This window comes from Mastacembelus armatus, chromosome 14 (genome assembly GCF_900324485.2).
Source record: "Mastacembelus armatus chromosome 14, fMasArm1.2, whole genome shotgun sequence".
Taxonomy (NCBI): domain Eukaryota; kingdom Metazoa; phylum Chordata; class Actinopteri; order Synbranchiformes; family Mastacembelidae; genus Mastacembelus; species Mastacembelus armatus.
In genome coordinates, this window is record NC_046646.1 from 14919623 (window position 1) to 14941900 (window position 22278).

The 22278-nt window shown below is 38.3% G+C and overlaps 2 protein-coding genes across 8 annotated transcripts; one reads left to right on the forward strand and one right to left on the reverse strand.

Annotated features, from left to right (window-relative positions):
• Nucleotides 1-1408: 1408 nt before the first annotated feature.
• Nucleotides 1409-12994, reverse strand: LOC113143174 (tubulin-specific chaperone cofactor E-like protein). Of its 7 annotated transcripts, XM_026328657.2 has the most exons (10): nucleotides 12785-12967; nucleotides 11859-11923; nucleotides 10960-11026; nucleotides 10699-10841; nucleotides 10414-10568; nucleotides 9370-9551; nucleotides 8887-9143; nucleotides 8641-8767; nucleotides 8389-8505; nucleotides 1409-4884 (listed from the first exon to the last, which is right to left on the reverse strand). In XM_026328657.2, the coding sequence occupies exons 4-10, from the start codon at nucleotides 10829-10831 to the stop codon at nucleotides 4539-4541; spliced, it is 1317 nt and encodes a 438-aa protein (XP_026184442.1). In that variant the 5' UTR covers nucleotides 10832-10841; nucleotides 10960-11026; nucleotides 11859-11923; nucleotides 12785-12967; the 3' UTR covers nucleotides 1409-4538. The 7 variants fall into 7 exon arrangements, with proteins under 7 accessions (XP_026184442.1, XP_026184443.1, XP_026184440.1 ...); XM_026328658.1 differs by lacking the exon at nucleotides 10960-11026 and having other exon boundaries at nucleotides 11859-11920; nucleotides 12930-12994; XM_026328655.1 differs by lacking the exon at nucleotides 10960-11026 and having other exon boundaries at nucleotides 12930-12994.
• Nucleotides 12995-18617: 5623 nt separating this feature from the next.
• plekhb1 (pleckstrin homology domain containing B1) lies at nucleotides 18618-21323 on the forward strand (the record flags this gene model as incomplete). Its single annotated transcript, XM_026328546.2, has 5 exons — nucleotides 18618-18798; nucleotides 19541-19643; nucleotides 19728-19767; nucleotides 19859-19949; nucleotides 20910-21323. Coding segments are annotated over 5 exons (549 nt in total), but the record flags the coding sequence as incomplete, so codon positions are not given.
• Nucleotides 21324-22278: the final 955 nt, after the last annotated feature.

Consider the following 22278-nt stretch of genomic DNA (forward strand, 5'->3'; position numbering starts at 1 on the left):
TGGAATGATGCAGTAACTCAACACAGCAATGTGTTGAGTTACTGCAGTGACTTTTGAAGAAAGCTCCTTTATGGACCAATGGTCAAGGAACTAACATGTTAAGACTAATGCAACATATTCAATTACAATGGCCATGTTGAACACCATTGAGAAATTCAATACCTATTAGGATTGATTTCAGCCTAGTTTACATCCAAGCTAGCAGCCCTAAAAGGATGCACAGCAGTATGTTGAGCTAAATGCTTATTTTTATCATTAGCGGTATAATGCCAGTTTGCTGGAGGAGGTAGCTGAAAGGTCAGAGGATCTCCATTGTCATTATTAGATATTGTCTGGGACATGGCATTAAATTTCACAAAAACCAAAACTATCTTATAATGGTGTCAGATGAAAAGTCAGAGGATCACCTAAGGCATAATGATTGATCCTCTGGGCATCATGAATATTTGTATCAAATTTCATATCAATATATACATTTTTGAAGGCATTTCACTAAAACTTAAAAATGTATTTGTATTGTATTTCTGTATAATTGTGTAGCACATCTTTGTACAAGAAATACTCTTTAATACAATCCAATGAAAAATGTTTGTTCAGGTGTGTTGAAGAGTGGGTGGTTGGTTGTTGGTGGTTGCAGTAGGTGGCAAAGATATCCCACACAGGATTTGGGACATGCTGCTGGAAGAGGAGGAGGGGGGGAATATCGAGGGAATGCCCCAGAAACACAACACCTCCTGACACGTATGGAATGGACTATTTGCAGCTCGCCTGGAACAGGCCTGCCAGAAAGAGAGAGAATCTGCAGATCCCATCTTCTCCAGAGCAAAGCATTCAGTCGGTCAGAGTTGCCCCATTTCATAACTTGTTTTTCAATCAGAACTTTGAAATGCTCAACATGTAAGCAAGACAATTCATCCAATGTGTTGCACTGATAGTCTAACTGTTTTTGTCAGTTCAAAAAAGAAAATGCCAGTAGGAGTGCCCTATGAACTCAACACAAGGGTAAATATGCACCAAACATGAGTACACATATATCACCACTACCTATATGAACAGCATGAAAACATGAAATACCACAGATTACTAAACAGCAGCAGCATAAAATTAGAAATTTACACATAGCAAGTTCTTTAACATCAAGCAGCTCCATCTGCTGTTTGACCGTCTGACAAACACCTCAGCGGAAGCATACTGACATCCTTTCAGCACATACGCCCTCACTGAAAAACCTCTAAATAACATGAAATTACATTTTTCTGGACAACACTTGACGTGACTAACCCAAAGTGATCAGTGATTAAATGCTGCAGGCAGCAATGGCAGTGGCACAAACACTGCTGCTTTTTGCAAAAAGCTGTCCTGATTTGATACAATCAGACTGTGGGTAGGGAGAAATGTGACACTGTAATAAGCTGAATAATAATTAAATTTATTTCTTTAATAGACGTGAAAGCACAATTATACAGTACAGGTGGAGAAAGGGCACGATCTCAAGAAAGCAAACCAGAATTTACCATTAAAAATGTCAAGATACACATACAAGAAAATACAGAAAGCAATCTTCATATAAATTACATACCACCAACTAACCAGCACACGCAGTATTAGAGATTAGCATCTATCTTTTTTTTTTTTAATTTGTCAATAATCTTTGTATTTGGCGTTACTCAAGGACAGGGGTTAGGGTGGAAAGAGCACAAACATTCTAAAAATGTCAAAAGTACAAATGCCCATAAACAACTTTGTTTCCCTGAAATGACACATCTCGAACACATTTTAAACCAAACATATCAAGCAATATCAGAACAAGCACACCAGCACAACAATCCACCACAGGAACAAAATGCTTCACACTCATCCCATTACTTCCCATGTATCCATTCAAACATAATATAGTATCCGCATGCCAGTCAAAACAGAAAAACTCAAACGCCTCCAGTTCGTTGCTACACAAATATAGCCTGCATCAGAGAAGTGATCCAAACAGCACAGGAACCGATAGCTACGGCGGCCACAGGATGATGGCACCGCCACCGATTTTCACATAATCCGGAAACAAGTATAAACTTTGTTCTAGGGTAAAACTGATATTAAAAAAAAAAAAGGTTCAAGAGTACAATTTTACCATGGCAGCTGACAAACAAACTCTGCTGCATTTAGAGCCACACAACACTTTTCGTAAGCAACTGCTTTTGCTCAACTGACACTCCAAAGAGCTGTAATGCACATATGATGACACATTAAACACTGCTGGAACACATTTCTGCATGCACTGAGCCAAAGATTTGGAAACATCAACTACACATATTTCATTTAATGTCTCTGATCAGTCTGACATGCCTGTCTTCAGACTGTGGCATTAAACCAAAGTGCTTCTTTGCATGGTGTTATACACCCATCAGTAATGGTTCATCACTGCAGTTTCTTGGCCTAGAACTTAGAACACTAAACACTAAACAGAAAGATATGTGTGTTTCTGTGTATAATGGTAAATGGAGCAATCTACTCCTGCTGTTTTAGCAACAGGTTGATGATGTACTTACACATGTATGTTTGTGTCCTAACTTTAAATTAATTCAGCCCTCAGCATTGAGGTCCACTGGCTAGCTGGGTTATTTGTCATTTGAGTTTGCAAATTCTCCCTCACTTCAGTTAGCTGGAAACTGCAGATTAACAAGATTTAACATGAAGCCTGAAAGCTCCTGGAAGTACATTTCACTAATATCCACTGGAGTGACAATAAAACAAGTTCCAAGAACTTTCAGGTGTTGGCAACAGTCTTGCTGATCAGGACTAATCAAGCAACAAGGACAACTATAGCAATAATCACCATTTTACTACAGTGGCAGGACACCTAATATGTTAAAAAAGAAAAATAACGGAGCTCACTGGTTGGTTGTCCAGGCCCCCATGAGAATTTAGGCTGAGAAAGCAAATCAGAGGAAAATTGAGATTAGTAATAAAAATATGGACAAAAACATGTTTCATTATCTAGTACAAATGTGAATGTTGGGATTTGAAAGATAGTATAAATCCCACTTAAAATGTCAGTATTTTTCTTTCTAAACTGTATCTGATTTTGAAAAGGATCACTGCCAATGTGAGCCAAGGTGAAAGGTTGTGACCCCTTGTCCTGTGAAGCAGCGGAAGTGTCCGGTTTGTGAGAAAGGAGACTGAGGTGAGCAGGTAAGGGGGGGCGACAGCCTTTTGGGTGAACACATTCTAACCTAAATGCAGCACAAATGTCCATGACACGGTGGCTGGTGTGTGGTTACCATACGGACTGGGAGGGAGTGCTGCTCCATTCACAGGTTGAACAGCCAGAAAACCTGCAGTAACGTGAGCATCGATGCTCATGTTCTCTGTCCCAGACCAAGCTCGCCTCAGCCTTGTCTCATCTTTCTGTTTGAGCGTCCTGAGTGAGCAGCAGCCATGTGCTCTGTGTTATCCCCAACACACTACTTTTGTGTAGAAGCTCTGGGGTTATCCCAGGATATTTAACATGTTGTGAAATAAACCGGCCAGGGTAATACAAAGAACTAGACGATACTTTTGGTTAATTAAGTACACTAAAAAGAACATTCTCATTGGCAAAACTGTGGTTGGAAGTTTTTTTTAAAATTGTTTGAGTCTTGCAAATAAAATGTAAATTAATGATTTTTGCCCACACAAAAGTTAAGACTACTTCCAGGACTGCACCCTATTTTTACATTCTTGGCATTCCCAACACCCAGAAATGAAAAGAGTGTGTTGGGTAAATTGAGATTGGCAGCGATCATTAAGAGTCAACTGTTTACTGCTCTGTTGGTGTTTAAAACATAGATTTGTTGAGGCTGATTTTCACCCAAATTGTATACTCCCAGTGATGAAAAGTCACTGTTGCCAGAGGATACTGCTCACATAACTTACAGTCAAGGGGCCTAATCTTCCACTAACAGAAGGTGAAGGTGAGACATTCAACAGCTGCAATGCTGCAGAAAGGCCAGCCAAGTCATTAAGAGAACATAATGAAAAATGAAACTACAGAACATATACACAGCAACTGGTCAGACTGAAGCCCAGTTTTTATCTTGACGTGTGTATCATGAAATTTGTTTTCATCAATTTTAACATTTATCCCCTTAAATAAATATTAATAAATCCCACAGAAGCGTTATAATCCAAAAATCTCATATCTAAACTCCAATTATAAAGTGGTTTCGGTTTTAAAATCAATGTGCAATTTGTGCGTTCACTAATAATGGCACCTATTTTTTTAAAGAAATATTTTTACCATGTCTGGATCTTTTGTAAACTGCAGATTTCGTTCATGCCACTTTACACATAAAGTGTGTGACTTGCATTCAAGACACAACCTTTGTGAATGTGTGACTCCTATGTGCAAATATACAAGTGGTTTCAATATTGTGGACAGCAAACATCTTACATTCAAAGCTGAAATATATCACCCTTTTTAATCTAAAAAAGGCTCAAGTCAAAGCTTAACATCCAGTAAGTGTTCATTATTTTAAACCCCTCCCATTAATCTAAAACCAAACTCAAAGATCTGATGAGCTGCAGCGATTTTTAACTTTGGGCACTACTAGAATCTCATCTCCATCTCGAATGCTGTAGGAGTGGAGGGCCCGGGAGCCGCATTTCAACTCCTCAGGTCCAAAGACTGAAGACATTTCCCGGTCGATGTAGAAGAGCCTGATGCCATTGGTCGGCAACTGCAGCAGAGCTCTGAGCTGTTTCTTCAGGTCACCCACTGTCTGTTCTAAACGGAGGCTGACGGCTTCTACCCTGTCACCACAGCGGACATCTACCATGGTGCAGCGAGGTCTCAGGTCCACCTCCGCCAGTGGGGCCAGCTGACCATACTTGGATACAAGGATGTGGTACCTGGGAGAAAGCAAGGCTTTTGTCACATCACTGATGGGTTTTTCCGATTTCTTTGTTAAATCTAATGAAAAACAATTAGGTGAGAAGATTACTCTGAACAGGCTAGAACTTCTCATAAAAAAAGAAGACAATTTCCAGTACTGTGCAGACTTTTTACGCATCTCAGATGTTTTAGATTCTTATCACACACCTGATGGTGTGTGATTAATTCTTGGTTTATTGTGTAGGACAGTGCAGAGTCTGTGATCACATGAGGAGACAGAAGATACTGGGACAGCCTGAATCTACAGAAGAACTGCAGAGCCTTCTCCAAGGTGCTGCAAAGTACCGTGAGAAACTGTATCCAAGTCAAACCATAGAGTTATGTGCTTTGACCATTTTCTGGCAAACCATCAAATATAGCGACTTCAGGTCAAAAAAAGGAAGCATGCTTTGTATACCACAGAAAATGAAGAAGCAACATCAAGATCTATCTGAAAAAAAGTGTCCATCCACCTTTGTTACACCTTCTCTTTTTCAACAGGCTATACCAACTTCTCAACTTCATCTCAGCTTTATTCCTGGAATTTTTCACAGTTTTTTGTGAGCAAATAAGAATAAAAATGTCTGAATGAATACATACAGAGAAACACTGAGTTTTCTGCCTTGCTTGCCGTGAGAAAGCTCTCAGCCACCTCAAGGGAATGCATGTTCCAGATAAGGACCCAGGAACGATTAAATAAAATCCAGGAGAAAAGGCCTGTGCTTTCAAAGCTACTGTAACAGCTGGACCAATCAAAGCAATTTCCCTTCCCTCCCCAAAACTCCTCCACAAAGCCACTTCCCTGGCCTAGGGTTTCTGGCCAAAACTAGTGTTCCACCCTGGGAATTCTCCTCTAAGGCCACAGTGCACAAAGTGCCATTCTAAGAAAAACCATTAAGATAAAGGGCTTTCTTCAAGGTGGTAAGCAACATATAATGGGACAAATAATGCTGCATGTGATAAAGAGGCCGCCATTCCAATTGTCTTTACAAACATTTGATAACGATAATGGACAGTAAAGACGCTACAAGGAGGTTTGAAGGTTATACAAAAATGATCTCGACCATTTCTTTGCTGACTACTCTTTTGGTGTATCACCCTACCTCATTTTAAAGAGCTTAAAATGCTGATTTCCCCTTGTCCCTCCCAGACTGCCCCTCAGGATCCACTGTTCCATGCCCAGTCCCTTTTCAGCCTCTCTACTTATTCTGCTGGATACTCTGACTCTCAGATTTCTTTTCATTCCTGTCCACTCTTTTTACTCTTTTATTGCAACCAACTCCTGGTCCAGCTACTATATTATCCACATTTCTCTATATATTTTGTAGAAATTATTCAGGTATGTCTGTTTCTACTGATTACCTCGTTTGTGGTTTGAGCTATGCTTGAAGTTACTCAAAGCCAGACTGCATCAGATGTGTTTACCTGAGAGGCAGAGACCCAACCTGTAGTGCTCCAATCTCTCAGGGTAGCAGGACCCCAGCCCCATCCGAAAGGAAAGGGGATAGCGGTGTGTTCTCCGCTCGCTGAGTAAGTCCGACACCCCTGTAACACCCACATGACTCACATGCAGTCATACCGATCCCTAACCATGGACCTGTGCTGAGAACCTGGCTTCAAACCAAGGTAAACCATTTCAGAGGTTCCTGTTTTTGTAGCTTAGGATTGTGGCTGAGAATAATAAAATTATGAAATATATAATCTTCATGTCCAAAAGAGCAAATTGTCTTTATTGTAATTAGTAAGAGATTGTATATTAGTGAGTACATCAGAAAACAAATCAATCCCTCACCTTAAGGATTGAAGTTGACAGAATAGGTGTATACAGGAGAAAAAAAAAAAAAAAAAAAAAAAAAAAAAAAATCAACCAGCTAGTGTATCAGTTTTCCAATCAGAGAATTCCAGGCACAAAGAACTCATTGAGCAGGGAGAGACTGGTGGCATTGTCTCCCAAAGGTTAGTTTCCCCCAGTCAGGCACTACACCTTCCTTCACGTATCCCTCCCCAACATTCTGCTGAGGTTAAGTGGAATGCAGTCAGCAAAGAGTGTAGGCAATTATTTGAACCACTGTCAACCCTGAGCAGAGCTTTCCAAAATGATTTCACATAGTGTAAATGTATTAGGACAAAAAGCAGGTTGTTTCTACAGCAATGTACAGGTGTTCACAGAGGTACAAATCCTAAAAGTGTGAGCAAATGTTGACAACTGGCTCTTCATACTACAGCAGTTATAATAAAGATTGACATGAATATTTATGGATCTTAAATAGAGGTCGACCGATACGCGCTTTCTCTGGGCGATGCCGATGACGATATTTAGAAATCAGGGCAGCCAATGGCCGATATATAATGCTGATTCTTTTGGCCAATTTGTTTGGCGGATTTTAATTTTCCCCCTTAATCTCACAAGGAATAAAAACTGCTTAAATTAAACATTTATTGAGTATTGATTTATTGCAGGGTACCTGTCACGATCCTTATGTTTGTTGACAGACACTGCTATAATTCAAAGGGCCATAGTCTAAAAATATGCGTAAACAAATCATATGTGCAACAAGTCATTTGCATGTGAAAGTAGAAACTTCAGGCTAAAATGTGCACATTAACTTTAAAGTGTATTTTTTGGTGGGAGCATCTTGCCTGTGTTGCATGTCAGACGCACAGACACATTTATTGAGGAACGTTATCCTGCGTGTTTTAGCAAGAATATTCGTCTGAATTTCACGCGTTTCTACTTTCACATTTGTTGCACACATGATGGTCAGCGTCACTTATAATAGGCCTACGCTACAATGTAATTATGCGTTGGAAACGAATGGTTTTCTCCTGCCATCATTAGCTGAAGCCGTGTGTGTAAAATGTAAACAGGGCACAGCTACAGTGTGCGTTGCTCCGTCTCTCAACAGTTAGCTGGTGGTAGATGTGCCTGCCTATAAATCGGCCTAATGTGCAGCGAAATGGGCTGATGCCGATTAATTAAAATGTGCAAAAAAATGGCTGATTAATTGGCTCGGCCGATATATTGCTCGACCTCTAATCTTAAACACTTGTGATAGAAGTAATGATGAAAAGGCTGTAAGCAGCAGCTCCAACAATTTGTCTGCCTATTTGATCAGTTAATCCACAATAATTTAAAAACTGCCAGATGCAACGCTAATGAGATTTGTTTTCTAAGTGGCAACAGATATGGAAACACTGTAGGTCTGAACTTGTGGTAATTTTCAGTAATCAATAGGTATCATGGAAAAACATGTAACATACACCCCAGTTATTATAAATATACTGGGTACCAGTTTACAAAGTGTTTCTTGAGATGTTACCCTAGATGAGCAATATTAACCCTAAAATGTCTCATCAGAACATATCTACCCTACTTATTATTTCTACATCTACATTTCTACATTTTTGTGGCCAAGTAACATCCAAACATGTAAAACTTATTAAAGACAGATCATTCATCAATAAAAATAACATTTGAGTACCTCTCAGGAAGCTCCTGGTGTGTGCAGTCCTGGTAGTACCTTATGAAGAACCTCTCAGCATCCTCTCTCTCTCCATTGGACACTACACTCCCATTCAACATCACTATTGATGGCAGCCTGTAGGCAGGAAGAAGAGCCAAAAGGTTGTGCATATTTATTTGGAAATTTAAAGATTAGAGAGTTAATATGTGCTATCCTGGATGTGCTGCATATGGCAAGTTCTAATTTGTATGGGTGTAGGTTCACACTCACCGTGCTAAAAGGAGGCTACGTCTCTCCTGGGTGGAGTAAGGCTCCAATAACGGAATCCCCTTTGCTTTGACTTCCTCCAGCTTAGGGAAGAAATTCAGCCTTTCAATGTCCTCCCATTTAGTAAGTGCTGAATAAAAGAACATCATAACGTTTTAGGGCCTGAGTATATATTTGGTTACTGCCATGCCCTGAATGCTCGACTTTGACTGGTGGAACTGTACATGCTGTTCTTTAACACTGTCAGACCTGAGTTGTTGAGGTTGATGTTACGCAGGTTGGGGAAGAGGTGCTGCAGGTATTCCTGACTGTCTTCCACAGAATTCACACTGTTATTGGCCAGCACCAGAGTACCCAGCCTGGGGTACATCAGCCCAAACTTCCTCACTTCTGCCCATTCCTCAAGCTGATTTTCTGTAATCTGCAGCAGGCGTAGTGACGGACAGGGGGTCTGAGATTCTGACACAGTGTTGTAGCCATTCAGACACAGGAAAAGCTCCTCCAGTCTGTGAGATCAGATGGGGTATTGGTTAAGTTTAAGAAACAGAAAGCAGTTAGAGCTTGTCTGAGAAAAGCAGTATGTGGTCATTTAATTGCATAGATGCAAATTAGACAATAAACTTTTTATAAACACTGAAAAACATCTGGGGTGTTTACTGGCCTTCCTTCACTGTGCAGAAAATTCCATCAATAGCACAACCACAGGTAACATTTTCATGTTTCAATACTTACTCTGGGGTATGATGTGTGAGTGTGTTCACATTGTCCCAGCTGATGTGCGTGTTTATGAGGATAAGTCGTCTGACCCTGGAGAAAACCTCAGCCATGCTGGGCTCCAGCTGCATGCCACTTAGAGGGTTCATACTCAGATTGAGGAAGTCCAGGTGGGGGATGTTTGATACAATGCTGCCAATCTGGTAACCCAAACACAATCAAAAAGCAAACAAGAAAATAAACCTCAAAATAAAAATGAAGTCTAATACCCATTTCTAGTTAAATATGCACACCTTTCTTTTAGCCCTGACGAATAATGTTCATTTTGCTTGTATCTGGCTTCTTGTAAGAGTGACTGCTTTTTATTTCAGCTTCATAGTTGTGAAAAAACATTAAGCTATATTACCATTCTTATGAAATGGAAAATAAATTCCCTTATTAGAAGTGTGTGAACGATGGCTTTGCAGGACATCTGTATACCAAACACATGAGCAGGAAATAAACAGTATGTCAGGGATTTAATTGATTTATAACTTGTCCTATCACAAAACAACAGTCAAAATAATTATCTAAAAAAAACAAAGAAATCAGACAATAACAATAGCTGTCATGAGCTGTATTATCATGTAGAGTTACAGACTAATGGCATTGTGCATAGCAGAATAAAAAAGGCTACATTGTCCATGGGTTTTTTCATGCTTAACATATCACAGTAGTAAAAGCACGGGTGAAAATAAACTGGCTCAATTCGTTTTATCTGCTTTAGTTTGAGGGTCCTCTCTCACATAGTCATGTTAAGTAGGACAGTAGGCATAACAAAGCTATCATTAATGTTAATATTAACACCTGTGGTTCATCAGAAAACACAGTTAAAAATAATACAATTATTAATGCGTGTCATCCATTTACCAGGACTTGAATGCCAGTTAGCATTTATTAAGGAAAAAAAAGCCCCCTACATGTTTATTCCTGTTCCACTTTTTACAAAGATGACTCATAAGGTACACAATATCTTTGATATATCAGGATATATCATGAAATTAAGTTGCCTATACGACCCACCTCTCCCCAGTCATTGAGCTGATTGTGGGACAGGTCCAGCTCTATCACATGGGCACAAAAAGCTGCAATGTCTGACTCGTCACCGGCTTTACTGATTCCACAGTCATTTAGAACCAGTATACTGGGCAAGAAGAGGCGATCTGCAAACACGAGAACTGATGCAGCCTTTTATAAAGCTTTTAAAACTTTCTGTGATGTAATGTAATAAATTGTAATAACATCACTTAGTACAATCAAAAGAGTTGTGGTAACAACCCCAACATAGTTCCCTGCATCACCTCTCACCTTTAATGGGTGATCCTGGAGGGCTCGGCAGAACCACTACTCCTTGGCCATATGGGAAATTCTCTGGGTTGTACTTCTCACCGATAGCGTGAATAAAGGTGCGTACCTCCTCTTCGTCAGAGGATGAATCCATAGTTCCAACCCTGATCAGATATCCAAGGAAGAGACAAAGAAAGTTTATCTTCTTATACATCTTTTTACTTTACTTCAGAACAAAGACAAGGCTAGCAACATACAAATTGTTGTTACTATTAAAATTACCAAAATCCATAGCTGGATTCTCATCCCTGGTCTATGGCTCTCATCTGTCCTTCCTAAAAACAAGACCCTTTAAACATCAGGGCAAGAAAAACTATTTTTAGTTATAAAAATGTGTTATCTTTTTTTTCAGCAATTTTGTTGCATTAGTGAATATTTATAGTATCAGGACCAACAGTGGAGCTCTACAGCACAGAGGACTAAGCTGTATCAGGCTTTGACTACACAGACCTGTTAGTACTGTGGGATCAACCCATTGTTGGCTTTTGGTATTTTCACAGGATTTGTTGACAATAAAAACAATGTGAAGTATCATCTGATGTATTGTTTAATATGAAATAGTTTGGTATTATGGCAGCCCATAATGACCCAGTTGATTCAGGATGACATTAGTAAACTAAGTATGTCCACTGCTGCAGTGTAATGTGACAGTCTTATTGTTTAACATGCAGTTTTTATCCATTGATGTTGCTTATATCTGCATTAATAGTGTAAGAAACAAAATACATGAACATAGCAGCAGCTCTTAATTTGTTAGCATATTTTGTGTTTTCCAAAGGGTTTCGCTCCTGATGACACCACCTGTTAGTCTGTCAGTAATCTTTCCTGCCTTAACGCATCAGTTATGGATTTTCTTTTTTGCAATAATATTTTTATAATAATATCAGAATGCATAACCTCAACCTGGCCTGTCCACACACAGTACCCAGGTGCACAGAATTCACCTTCACGCTTCATCCTTGATCAGTCCTATCAGTTTCAGAGAAATGGGGTCTGATCACCTTAAGCTCAGCCCACCTGAGGTGCTGTGTTTGCCAAATTACTGAGCATTGCGTCCGCACCGTGTCTGATGTTTCTGTCATAGATAGTTTCTCGTTACACACAGATCCCCTGATTCTTACCTCTGATGTAGTGGAGACCAAAGGAAAGACTGTTTTCAACAACACATCACATGCCTCCTCCCCTGCTGAAAGAAAATGTGGAGAAAATGTTTGATGAAACAAGTAGAAGAGCATCTAAAAGGAAAATGGAAAAATCATTTAACTGTATGTAAATTAAAAATGTCTAGAACAACTGTATGCTACACTGTATAGACAGAAGAAAAAGTACACAGGAAGACAGCCCTTATACATCAAAAGCACTGAAACTTGAATTATGAGGCTGATGAAGGAAAAGTACAGTGACAGCTGGGTTCCTGAAAACAACAAATTAACTAGGCTGATATTTAATCCAGTCCAACATATTTTAGTCTTTCAGAAAGGTCCGACAAACATATGTAAGACCTGCGTGATATAATCCTTTGCAGGAAGAAAACATGGCCATAAAACGTAAAATGACACTGTTAGAAGTGATAACACTTGGTTTGGTTTAACATCAAGCTGCTCGCTGCTGCCCCCCACGGTCTAGTAGCAACAATGCCCAACTAATTTGAAGAGTTAGCGAACAGTTTTCAGAAAATAACAATAAGCTATAATTGATATATTACTGCCGAATTAAACTTCGACCTATAATGAATCATGAAAGATCGAAGCTCTTACTCTCTCCGCCATATATATTTGGTAAAAAGCAAAACAATTTTAAACTAACTAAATTTTCATCTTAGTTCAGCGAAGCGCTCTTGAAACCACGCATCAAACCCCGTTTGGGGGGCTGCTTAAGACTGAGGCCTGGTTGCATAATGTCGCTTGTACAAAAACACTTCACACTTTGCCATAAGCGGAGGGTATGGTGTATTCTGGTCAGGGCACGCATACTGTACATGTTAACCTTGTTATTGTATGCAGCATGTTTGAAGTCCCAGGTTGGGCAGCGGTTTAGCTAGCCTTACCTTTTTAAATCGGTAAAGGTAACGAGATTTCGGTGGATGCTTGAACAGAGTGACTGCCAGGACTTCCCACACTGACACCATCTATTTAAGTCTCCATACTGTAGGTTGTTACTGGTGCGGTAAATGTCAAGACTGTCACACTCACCGTGTCCGGAACCCCAACGGTGTTGTGTTTGTTTTTGTTGTTCTTCGGTTAGTTGACAGTTTAAGCCACGCCTACTTCACAGGAAATGACGTTGTTTAAAAGTCTCGCCAGTTCAAACATTTGTAAACAATGTGTTGAATTAATTTTATTACGGTATTATTATGTTAATTCTCTTAAGATAACATAAAGACATTGTTGAATTAAGATAATTTATCAGATGAATTATTGCATCAAAATAAAATATAAAAGAAAATGTACATATTATTTTATAGATCGACGTTAATTACCAATAAAATGCTGTAGATTATAACTACGAGCCGTGTGACCGTATGAGGTAATTTAAGTAGCCTTAATTGTTCCTGACTATAAATATTAGTCAGAGGAAATGAAAATTTGTTTGATTCATTCATACACACACATACAGTCATGTCTGCCTATAGTTGTGAGGACACTCATAGACATAATGCATTCCCCAAACCCTAACTATCACAACTAAATGATATAATATATGATTTACTGTAAAAACTACTTTTTCTGATTGGTCAAACGGAAGACTCACTCTGATTTGTTGACTGAAAAACATTCACATTCAAAATAGAATGGGGACTCTGGTGTTCACATGAAGTAATAACACCACTTTGCAGATGTAGGCAATTCACTAGGTAATTTTAAATAATAGTTGTAATGGCATAGAAGAGAATGTAATACCAGTGACAACACAATTAAAGCTATCAGATTTCTTTTAACTGCTCTGTAAACAGAGAACTGAAATTACAAACTGGATAGATTTTCTATCATTTAAGCAGACCCAGAAAAATGCGTTTGACTGAGATTAATTTGTATTCATACATTTTGCTTCATCTGTTTTCTTTTTCTTAATTTTGAATATGTAATAGATATGCTGTACTGAACTGAAGGTCTACCTTATCCTGCCACCAGATGGCAGTCATGCGTATGTTCTGGTTTTGTGATATTGACTGCAGACTTACCAAAAGATGGTATCAGTTATGTTGAGCCAGCTGATCCTTTTGTCTTTTCCTAGTACAAATAAGATAAGAGTACAATACAAAAAAAATTAAAATTCTGTATATCGTACTATATATTGTGAAAGTCCTAGATTTAAACCCCCTTCTTTAAAGTTTAAGAATACTATCAGCTACTTAAAATATAAAAAGTAAAAGTACTACTCATTCTAAAGAAAATAGCCCCTGTATGTATATGTATAAAAACATATGTAACATATCTGTTGTAGTTGGCTAAGGTAAAAATAAAATCACTTTATTAATTTGCACATTTGTCCAATCTTTGCATTGATTGTGAAATACTGGATACACCAAGTTCATGGTTCACTTTTCTCAGTTAAAGGTGGAGACAACAGTAGGTGTGGCAGAGAGGAACGCGGGAAGAGAAGAGAGGTCAAAAGCCAAAGATCCACAGAAGCTCAGAGCTCAAATAAGACTTTCATTTCTCCCTCACAGGGGAACAGTCATAGCTCCAGGAGCCCTTCATCTAAAAAGGGGACATTTTGCTTTCTGAACAATAAGAAATGGCAACCCCTGGAGGGATAGCCACGAAATTTAGTAGATCTCCCCAGGATTTCTGTAACTTTGATAAACCTAGAAATGTTCATCTAATACTCCCATTCTATTTGTGCACAATGACAAAAACATGTAGAACTAAAAACATTCCCATCAGCCTAAGGTGTAGCCTACTTTGTGTTTATTGCTACTATGTTAATGTTTGCATGCTTACAGACTATACTGAGATGAAGACACAGTAAATATTATACCAGATAAGCATGCTACTGCCAGCCACTGCAATCTGGTTATCCTGCTGAGCTACTAGCATGGCCTCCTAGTGAGGTTGGTATTGGTGGGGATACTTTTGGATGGGATGCTGTTGCTCTGCTTGACTGTTATGATCTAGACCAGAAGCTCAACATGTTTCTGGAGAGAGCAGTCCCCTGCGTAGACCTTAGGCAGTACCTCAATGAAAACAGGGTCACTGCAGGAGCATAAGGCTAAGGTACAGTATGTGACTGGAATATGTGTGTGTTTGTGAATATGATGAAAATTTCAATGGTTTGGTTTCAGTGGAGAGTTTTAGCAGTTGATGGTTAGTTATTACTGTATGTGAGTCCTTTCCCAGCCCATGCACTAATCCATATTCCTCTTTCAGTTTGCGACAGATCATAATGTAGCAGCTGGTGGATGCAGCCATAAAGCTTTAGTCAAATCTTTCACAGGAACATCAAACTGCAAAATATTCTAGTGGAGACCAGATATGATGTCCCGCGTGTTTGAGTGACTGACTATGACTGTGCTGCTTCACAAGGAAGGGACATTACCCTTCTCTGGTGAGATATTTAGCTTCTGCTGGTTCACTCATTTATTGATTTCTGAAAAAAAAAGAATTTGATGTTTATAAAAATGTTTTTCTCTTCGTTATTCTTTTTAACCATCTTATCACTGGCTTTTTTTTTTTGTCTGTCCCTATATCTGTCAATTTTCTAGGTCCTGTGTCCCTCCTGAATGGTCTATGCATAAACCCTTCAGGGCTACCACAGTGTTCCAGCTGTTTCAATTAGGAAACACTGTAGGCTAGATGTCGATTTGTTGATTCTTTATTCTGTGTTATGTCTAACACCACCATGGACATATTCTAAGCCAAGTTAACAGACATAAATCTATTCCTCACAAACTCAAACTAATGAACCACAGTTAGTTTTACTTTAAGCTTTATTCTCTTGCTATCTATCCAGATTTGTCTGTCCAAAATCCCAAAGCAACATGTGAAACTCGAGCAGTTACAGCACCAACAGTGGCTCTAAAAAACAAAACAAAACAAAACAAAACAAAACATAAAAAACAGCCCTGTTTCTTGATCACCACCTTAATGAGACAAGCCTTAAGTTTTGCTTTCCTTCCACAGGAAGTGGCTATGTGGGATGCCCAATAGTAAAGTTAAAAACAAAAGGCAGATAACAAAAACTGCATCCTTCTCATCTTTTTTTAGTTGTGCTACATTTGGACCCCAGGGTACCAACAGTAAATGTTTCATTAATCTATGGTTATTATCTGTCATTAGTCACAATTAAGTAAATGTGGTTGCTTAAACCTAACCATGCATTAAGCTGAAAACATTTTTAATATAGCAAGGAGACTTACCTTTGCAAGTCAATCACAAACTGTAAGTATTTTGTTGTTTACAGTAAACACAAAGATTTATACTGATCATTTAGTCACGGTGACTGTGACTCAGAGGAGCTCCTGCTTCTGCTGTAGGCTTTATCCAGGGATTCTGGAGGCACAAAGATGCTTATTATATTTTATGAGTTCAACTTTGCAATATCCACTGATCTGTATGTCAGAATGCACTTTATAAGAAAAATAAAACTTTTGCTGTACTTTACAGTCTTACAGAGACGAAAACAGCTAATATCCCTGGTTTGTTATTGTTTGTGTGGACAGAATAAGTCAGTGCTTAAAAATATTGTTGTTGGGGGGAAAAAAAAAATCAACTCTTAATTACATTTATTCTTAAATTAGTAGTTATTCACATAATCACACACAATGGAATAATACTGTACTGTTAAGGAGAGACATTACTGATTTTTAAGCAGATTCCAATATCTCAAATATGGGGTACTCATTAATAAAGAAAATGAAACTGTTCATCAATGATCAGTAGCTTACTGAGCATTAAACGTAACTACAATGAAGGTGACATTAGGACATATCAAGCACTATGCATTCTGGGTGATGTAGCATTTTTCACCTTGGGAGCTTTTGGAAATATAATTTTTCCGTTTTCTTCAGTTATAGGGCATTATTTTTCTTTGCCATTTGAACACAAAAAGTATTAAGTATGTATTATACATATATGCATTTTGTATTAAATAATAATCTCTGTAGTGATGAATAATTCACATTGAACCACCATTTCCCTGAAGACATTGACCATGGGTGTAAGAAAACAATGGTAAATTCAGGAATACCTACGTAATCAGGTGACACAGAAGAGGTCAGCGTTATCTGTACAAGCTTTTCAAGGAAATAATGTCATCAGTTGACACACACAGCTTGGGAAGACTCTCATAACTGACCTGGGGACTCTTACAATTAGGCTAATCCTCATGTTGTTATTTTAGTGCAGGGATTAATTTGTAAAAGCACGCTAGAGATGTGTATACAAATTCATTAAACAAGGCTTACAAGTGTAGTTTGTGAATATTTAATACAAGCGTTCAACAGTATAAATCAGGTTTGCACACAGTGTGTGAGCTAGGAAACAAAATGAGTCCAGAAATGAGATGGGCGTGGCTAAACACTCTGCTAATCCAGAATGATCCTGTGAGTCAGCCTCAGTCCTGGCCAGAGCCAGATTAATCTACCAGTACCTCACTGTCTGTGGGACAGAGGGGATATAAAGAGAGGTAGAAGAGTCTAAAACCAGATGCTGGATCTTCTTTATCTTATAAACACGTACATTTCTCCTTGGATTATTATTATCATCTACATAATTGGAACAGTTGAGAAATGGCGCTCCTGAGGTCAGGCTGGCTATGGAGACAGAGTGAGTATTTGTTATTTATTTACAGTACATGCTACAGCTATGGTGGAGGTAATTTGGTTTGATTAGGAACACAAACTTGGAATTTATTTACTTAAACTACTGATGGCAACAGTTTTCATTGGCAAGTAACGAGGGGACACATTGGGACTTATTAGTTTAAAGTTAGTATTATAGTATTTTTCTAGACGATACTGTATTTATGAGGAGAATTTTGACACATGATTAGGTTTTTTGCCTTGATTTTAAAAGAAGCACTCCATTAAAATCTTAGAAGACAACACAGACAAGACATCTGAGATGATCTTAGTTTGATTTTAAATTGGATCGTCCAGTTGGAGAATGATCTCACACACTATGTCAGAAATCTCATGACAAACAGGGACAGAGATACACATTGAGCTCCCTGATGAAAAAACTATTCACTAGAAACACTGTTACTAAAGTTTTTTTCTTCACGTAACAAACCATGAGGTAATACCAGACAATGTATCATTACAGCCAATTTATCAATTTACTTCTAATGTATTGTAAAGCAACAGTACATACATATTCTGATTCATAAAGATATGATAAAGACTTTATAGTATAAGGGTGTTTAACCAATGACCCAATAAACACACAGTGGTCATAGTGGTCCTGCTGAGAATCAAAAAGTCTCTACATTAAACAAATGTGATAAGCTGTAAAGTTATTGCTATTGGAACAGACTGTTATTTGATACAGCGGGGAATGAAATGATACAACATATTACTACTAATATGGAATAAACTGGTGAGAGTTGCTGTCAAACATAAAATAAACTGGGCTGTAACTTGGAATATGAAAATGATGTTAGTATGGATTCAAATGGATTACTATGTACAGTAAACTTGTAATACAAAGTATAATTACAAGAACGTATGTTGATTCTTTTTTTATATAACAGCACGTTTTAATTGTTGTGGAAAATGCTCTAAACATACTCGAGAGGAGTTTTATGAGACACAATCATCATGACTATCAGATAGAAGCAAAAGAACACTTTACTTTACAAGAGTACTGTGATTTTGTTTTTGTTTTTTTTTTTGTTTAAACTAATCTTACTCACATCCCTTCAAGGACAAACAGTAATGTTATGCTGTGGTACGTGTCTCTTCTCTAGCTAATGTCCTAAAACGCTGGAAGTTAAACTGGTGTGACCTTTGGATTGATGGCAGCCTGTGCTTCTACAAGAACGAGAGCAGGCGAGAACTGGAGCACCGTGTCAGCCTCAAGACAACATGTGTAGATGTGCGGTCTGGCCTGGAATGTGGAGGTACAGTATAGCACAGGACCATTAGGCCATGTTGCAGCGTATAACCTGACATGACTATTGTGCAAACACTGTTCCTTCACGCTATGTCTACATGTCAGGAGAACAAGCCGAAAATCAGCTACAGTACATGTACCAGCTTTAGTCTAGGCACCATATTCACAGATTGCCTTCTTACCATCAGAAGCATGAAAAGAAATGCACTTATTCTCATGTAATGTTGAGCAAAGCTGATACCACTTTTGTGTCTGTCCATTAAATATGCAGCTACAGCGAAGAGATGTTTACACTATAGCTTAACATAAAAACTGGAGCAGCTCTATCTGTCCAAAGGTGCAAACATCTGCCTACCAGCACAACTAAAGCTCAGTGCTTTTAATTGCTCACTCATCACAAAAACCTGCTTAACAAAATCGCATTTTTTCCACTCACAATACACAATTTTAGTGTTTGGATTTATTTTTTAGGTCAGACTACATTTATGGTCTCTATTCAATGACCTGTAGGAGCATATATTTTGTAAATATTGTAAAGGTGCACATTCACATCGTTCATTGTGTAAGTGCACAGTTTTTCATCATTGAATATCATGCAAAAATTTACCAGGTGGTGAAAGTTCTTCAGTTGCTATTTAGCTGTTGTGGCCAAAAGCACTGAAGCAGACCATAATATAAGTTATATTAAATAAGAATGATGACAATATGGAAATTTGTGTGAGTGAATAACTCCTCTGACTTGGCTGCAGGTGTGACACCACCAGAGAGTAATCCTAGGGAGAATCTCATCGTGGTTCAGCTCAGAGACGGCTCAACAGTCAACCTGTGTGCCAACAGTGAGGATGACTCTATGTAAGACGTTTCACTTCATTCTTCTGCTCTGCCCCCCTTTACATCTTTCCATCAATTTTTCACTCCTGATCATTTCTTTTTCAGAGCGTGGAAACTGACTCTGTTAGAGACCAGGAGAAACCCGGTGAGTGAAACAGCTAAGATCAGTTCACTCTCAGTCAGCTTTTGGTATTTCCATGCTAGTGCTAAAGCAGTGTTTTCCTCCTGTGCTGTAGGTGTTCACATACGACCCATATGATGACTCCTACCAGGCCGTCCCCCTCAACAGCTATCACACTGTCTACATCACACCTGGAGCAGGACCAGGTATGGGACCAAAGTGATGCAGGACATACAGAAGATTTTGAACAACATTTAGGCCCTCAGTCTTAAGCGATTCAGTGGTGTTTAGTTTTTAGATGCATGGTGAAGTTTTATGCATAGGGTTTTTTTAAAGAATCATTCCAACACAAAGACAACATAGTGACACAGGGCAGCACAAGACATCTTGTGATAAACATCTTGACTGTTTGATTTTGATCTTCCAATTAGAGAATGATCTCTCCAACGACTTCGGGGGTTCCAGAAATCTAACGACAGACAGGGACAGAGATACATTGAGGTGGCCGATTATTAGTTGAAAAATAAACTTGTCAGTTAAACTATTTACTAGTAAATGACCTTAGCTTTTCTTTACTGCAATTTTTCATTACTTTTGACCAACATGTAGGCACTCAGTCTGAAGTGATTCTGTGGTGTTTTGTTTTAAACATAAATATATGAATATATGAATCAAACTACTATTAATCAAAGCCATTAGACATTTAGGACTATACGTCTTTAATGGTTGGGGACGCTGTCAGACACACATGCTATCGCCCTCAGTGGTAATAGAAATAACACACGTTAGTGTGTAGCCTATTTATAAGTCACTATGATACATGACAAAGTTTTGCAGGTTTTTGAAGTGGTTTTTATAAACAAGTTAGATCAATGGATTTGGCTGGATACTATGTTTATTCAGGTATTCTGAACTGCAAGAGAAGAACTCTGACAGTGGATCCTTTTATATGAGCAAATCCCAAGATACTGCAAAATGCAAGAGCCATCTTATCATTTATCACTAGAATTAATGTAGAAACCTAACACTGACTAAAAGGTGTAGATTGTTTATGGTAGAAACCAAACAGATCATTCGTTATCTGCCCTCTATAATCACATAAAGTCAGAACCTTATAATCTTCTGTTACTTTAACATTAATGTTTATTCCGCCTGTCTTCTCTAAGGCACCCACCAGGTGGTTGTTCAGAGGGATCCGTTTGATGGAGTAGCTGAACATCTAGCACTGGGATTACTGGCAGGCATGGCAGCAGGGGCAGCCATGCGATCCTTCCTCTGGATGCCCCTCTTTTTCTGCTGAGATGATCTACATTACTGACATGATAACACTGCAATAGGCGCATCTGTCTTCTCAGACTGGCACCCTGAAATTAGCATGTGTAGAAATGCTTTTTCCTTATCTTTTGTATCATCTCTTTAAAATCATATCCACAGTAGCAAACACCTGCTTATGTGGTTGTTAAGCAATTTTATATATACAACTTGCTGTGTAGTGACAAAGTTGCTATGGAAATATGTTCTTGTATATACAGCACACTATATTCCTGAATCTTTGCAAGACAGTCAGTTTTGTAACTGCATGTTCTTTTGTCTGATGCCAGAAATTTACACTTTGAAATCTTAAGAAAGGTTTAATGTTTAAGGTATGTAGTCTGTATTATTGATCATAAGTCATTGTTTGCTTACATAAAGCAGTAGGCCCTAAATATCTCTTTTTAAATATAATTTAAAGGTCAGGCATTATACAAAGCTCTACCTGCAGATATAGTTGAAAGCTCAGGAATCAAGTTCACATGCCAGGAAATCTGTCTCCATGACAAATTATTAAACACCACAGACTGATGAAAATGCCAGAATATGGTAGTAAACAAACAGTTGAGATTTTTTTTTTTTAAACAGTTAAAAAAAAAAAAAAAAAAAAAAGATATTGTGGGATTAATGACTTGCCATTTTTAGAGGTCCAAAAGGTATTTCTACACTCTGGTTAATCTTATGTTAGTGATGAAACTTTAAAGGATGGAGAGAAGACATGATCTGTAATTAATACATTGTGGCTTTGTTCACTCAGTGTCTAACCTTGTGTAATGGATAAAAATAAAACTGCACTAAGCTCAAGTTATTTAATGGAAGCATGTCCTAGCTGTCACTGACATTGTAATGATGCAAAATATACAAAATATATATCGAAGGACATCGATAATTATAATTGTGTCTGTATCACCAGCATAATATCCCCCAAAACAGAGGAGACTGCTGTACGCAACAGATATCTTCAGCACAGCATAGGTACAACTTTTCTGCACCAAGAGGGTAGCGATAAAGGAAACTTTGGGTATTTTTCAACTTGGGATTAGTTTCTGTATTTCTTCTACAATAGCTAATGCAGTGTTTACTTATCAGACAGGCTTTTAAAATTATTGATGAAATGATTCAAAAGAAATTGAGGTTCACTCTCAGATTTATGAGGCTTCACCTACATGCTTTGATATATGTTTTATATGTTTTGCTGGACTCTCCCATAGCAGAGCACAAAGT

Bases quoted from the DNA above. Each gene is read 5' to 3' on its own strand.
- LOC113143174 (XM_026328658.1), bottom strand. From the start codon at position 10,831: ATGGATTCATCCTCTGACGAAGAGGAGGTACGCACCTTTATTCACGCT. The intron at 10,569-10,698 runs GTGAGAGGTGAT...AGGCTGCATCAG, and splicing joins TCCAGGATCACCCATTAAAG to TTCTCGTGTTTGCAGATCGC. The intron at 4,885-8,388 runs GTACTCAAATGT...GCTTTCTCCCAG, and splicing joins CACCAGGAGCTTCCTGAGAG to GTACCACATCCTTGTATCCA.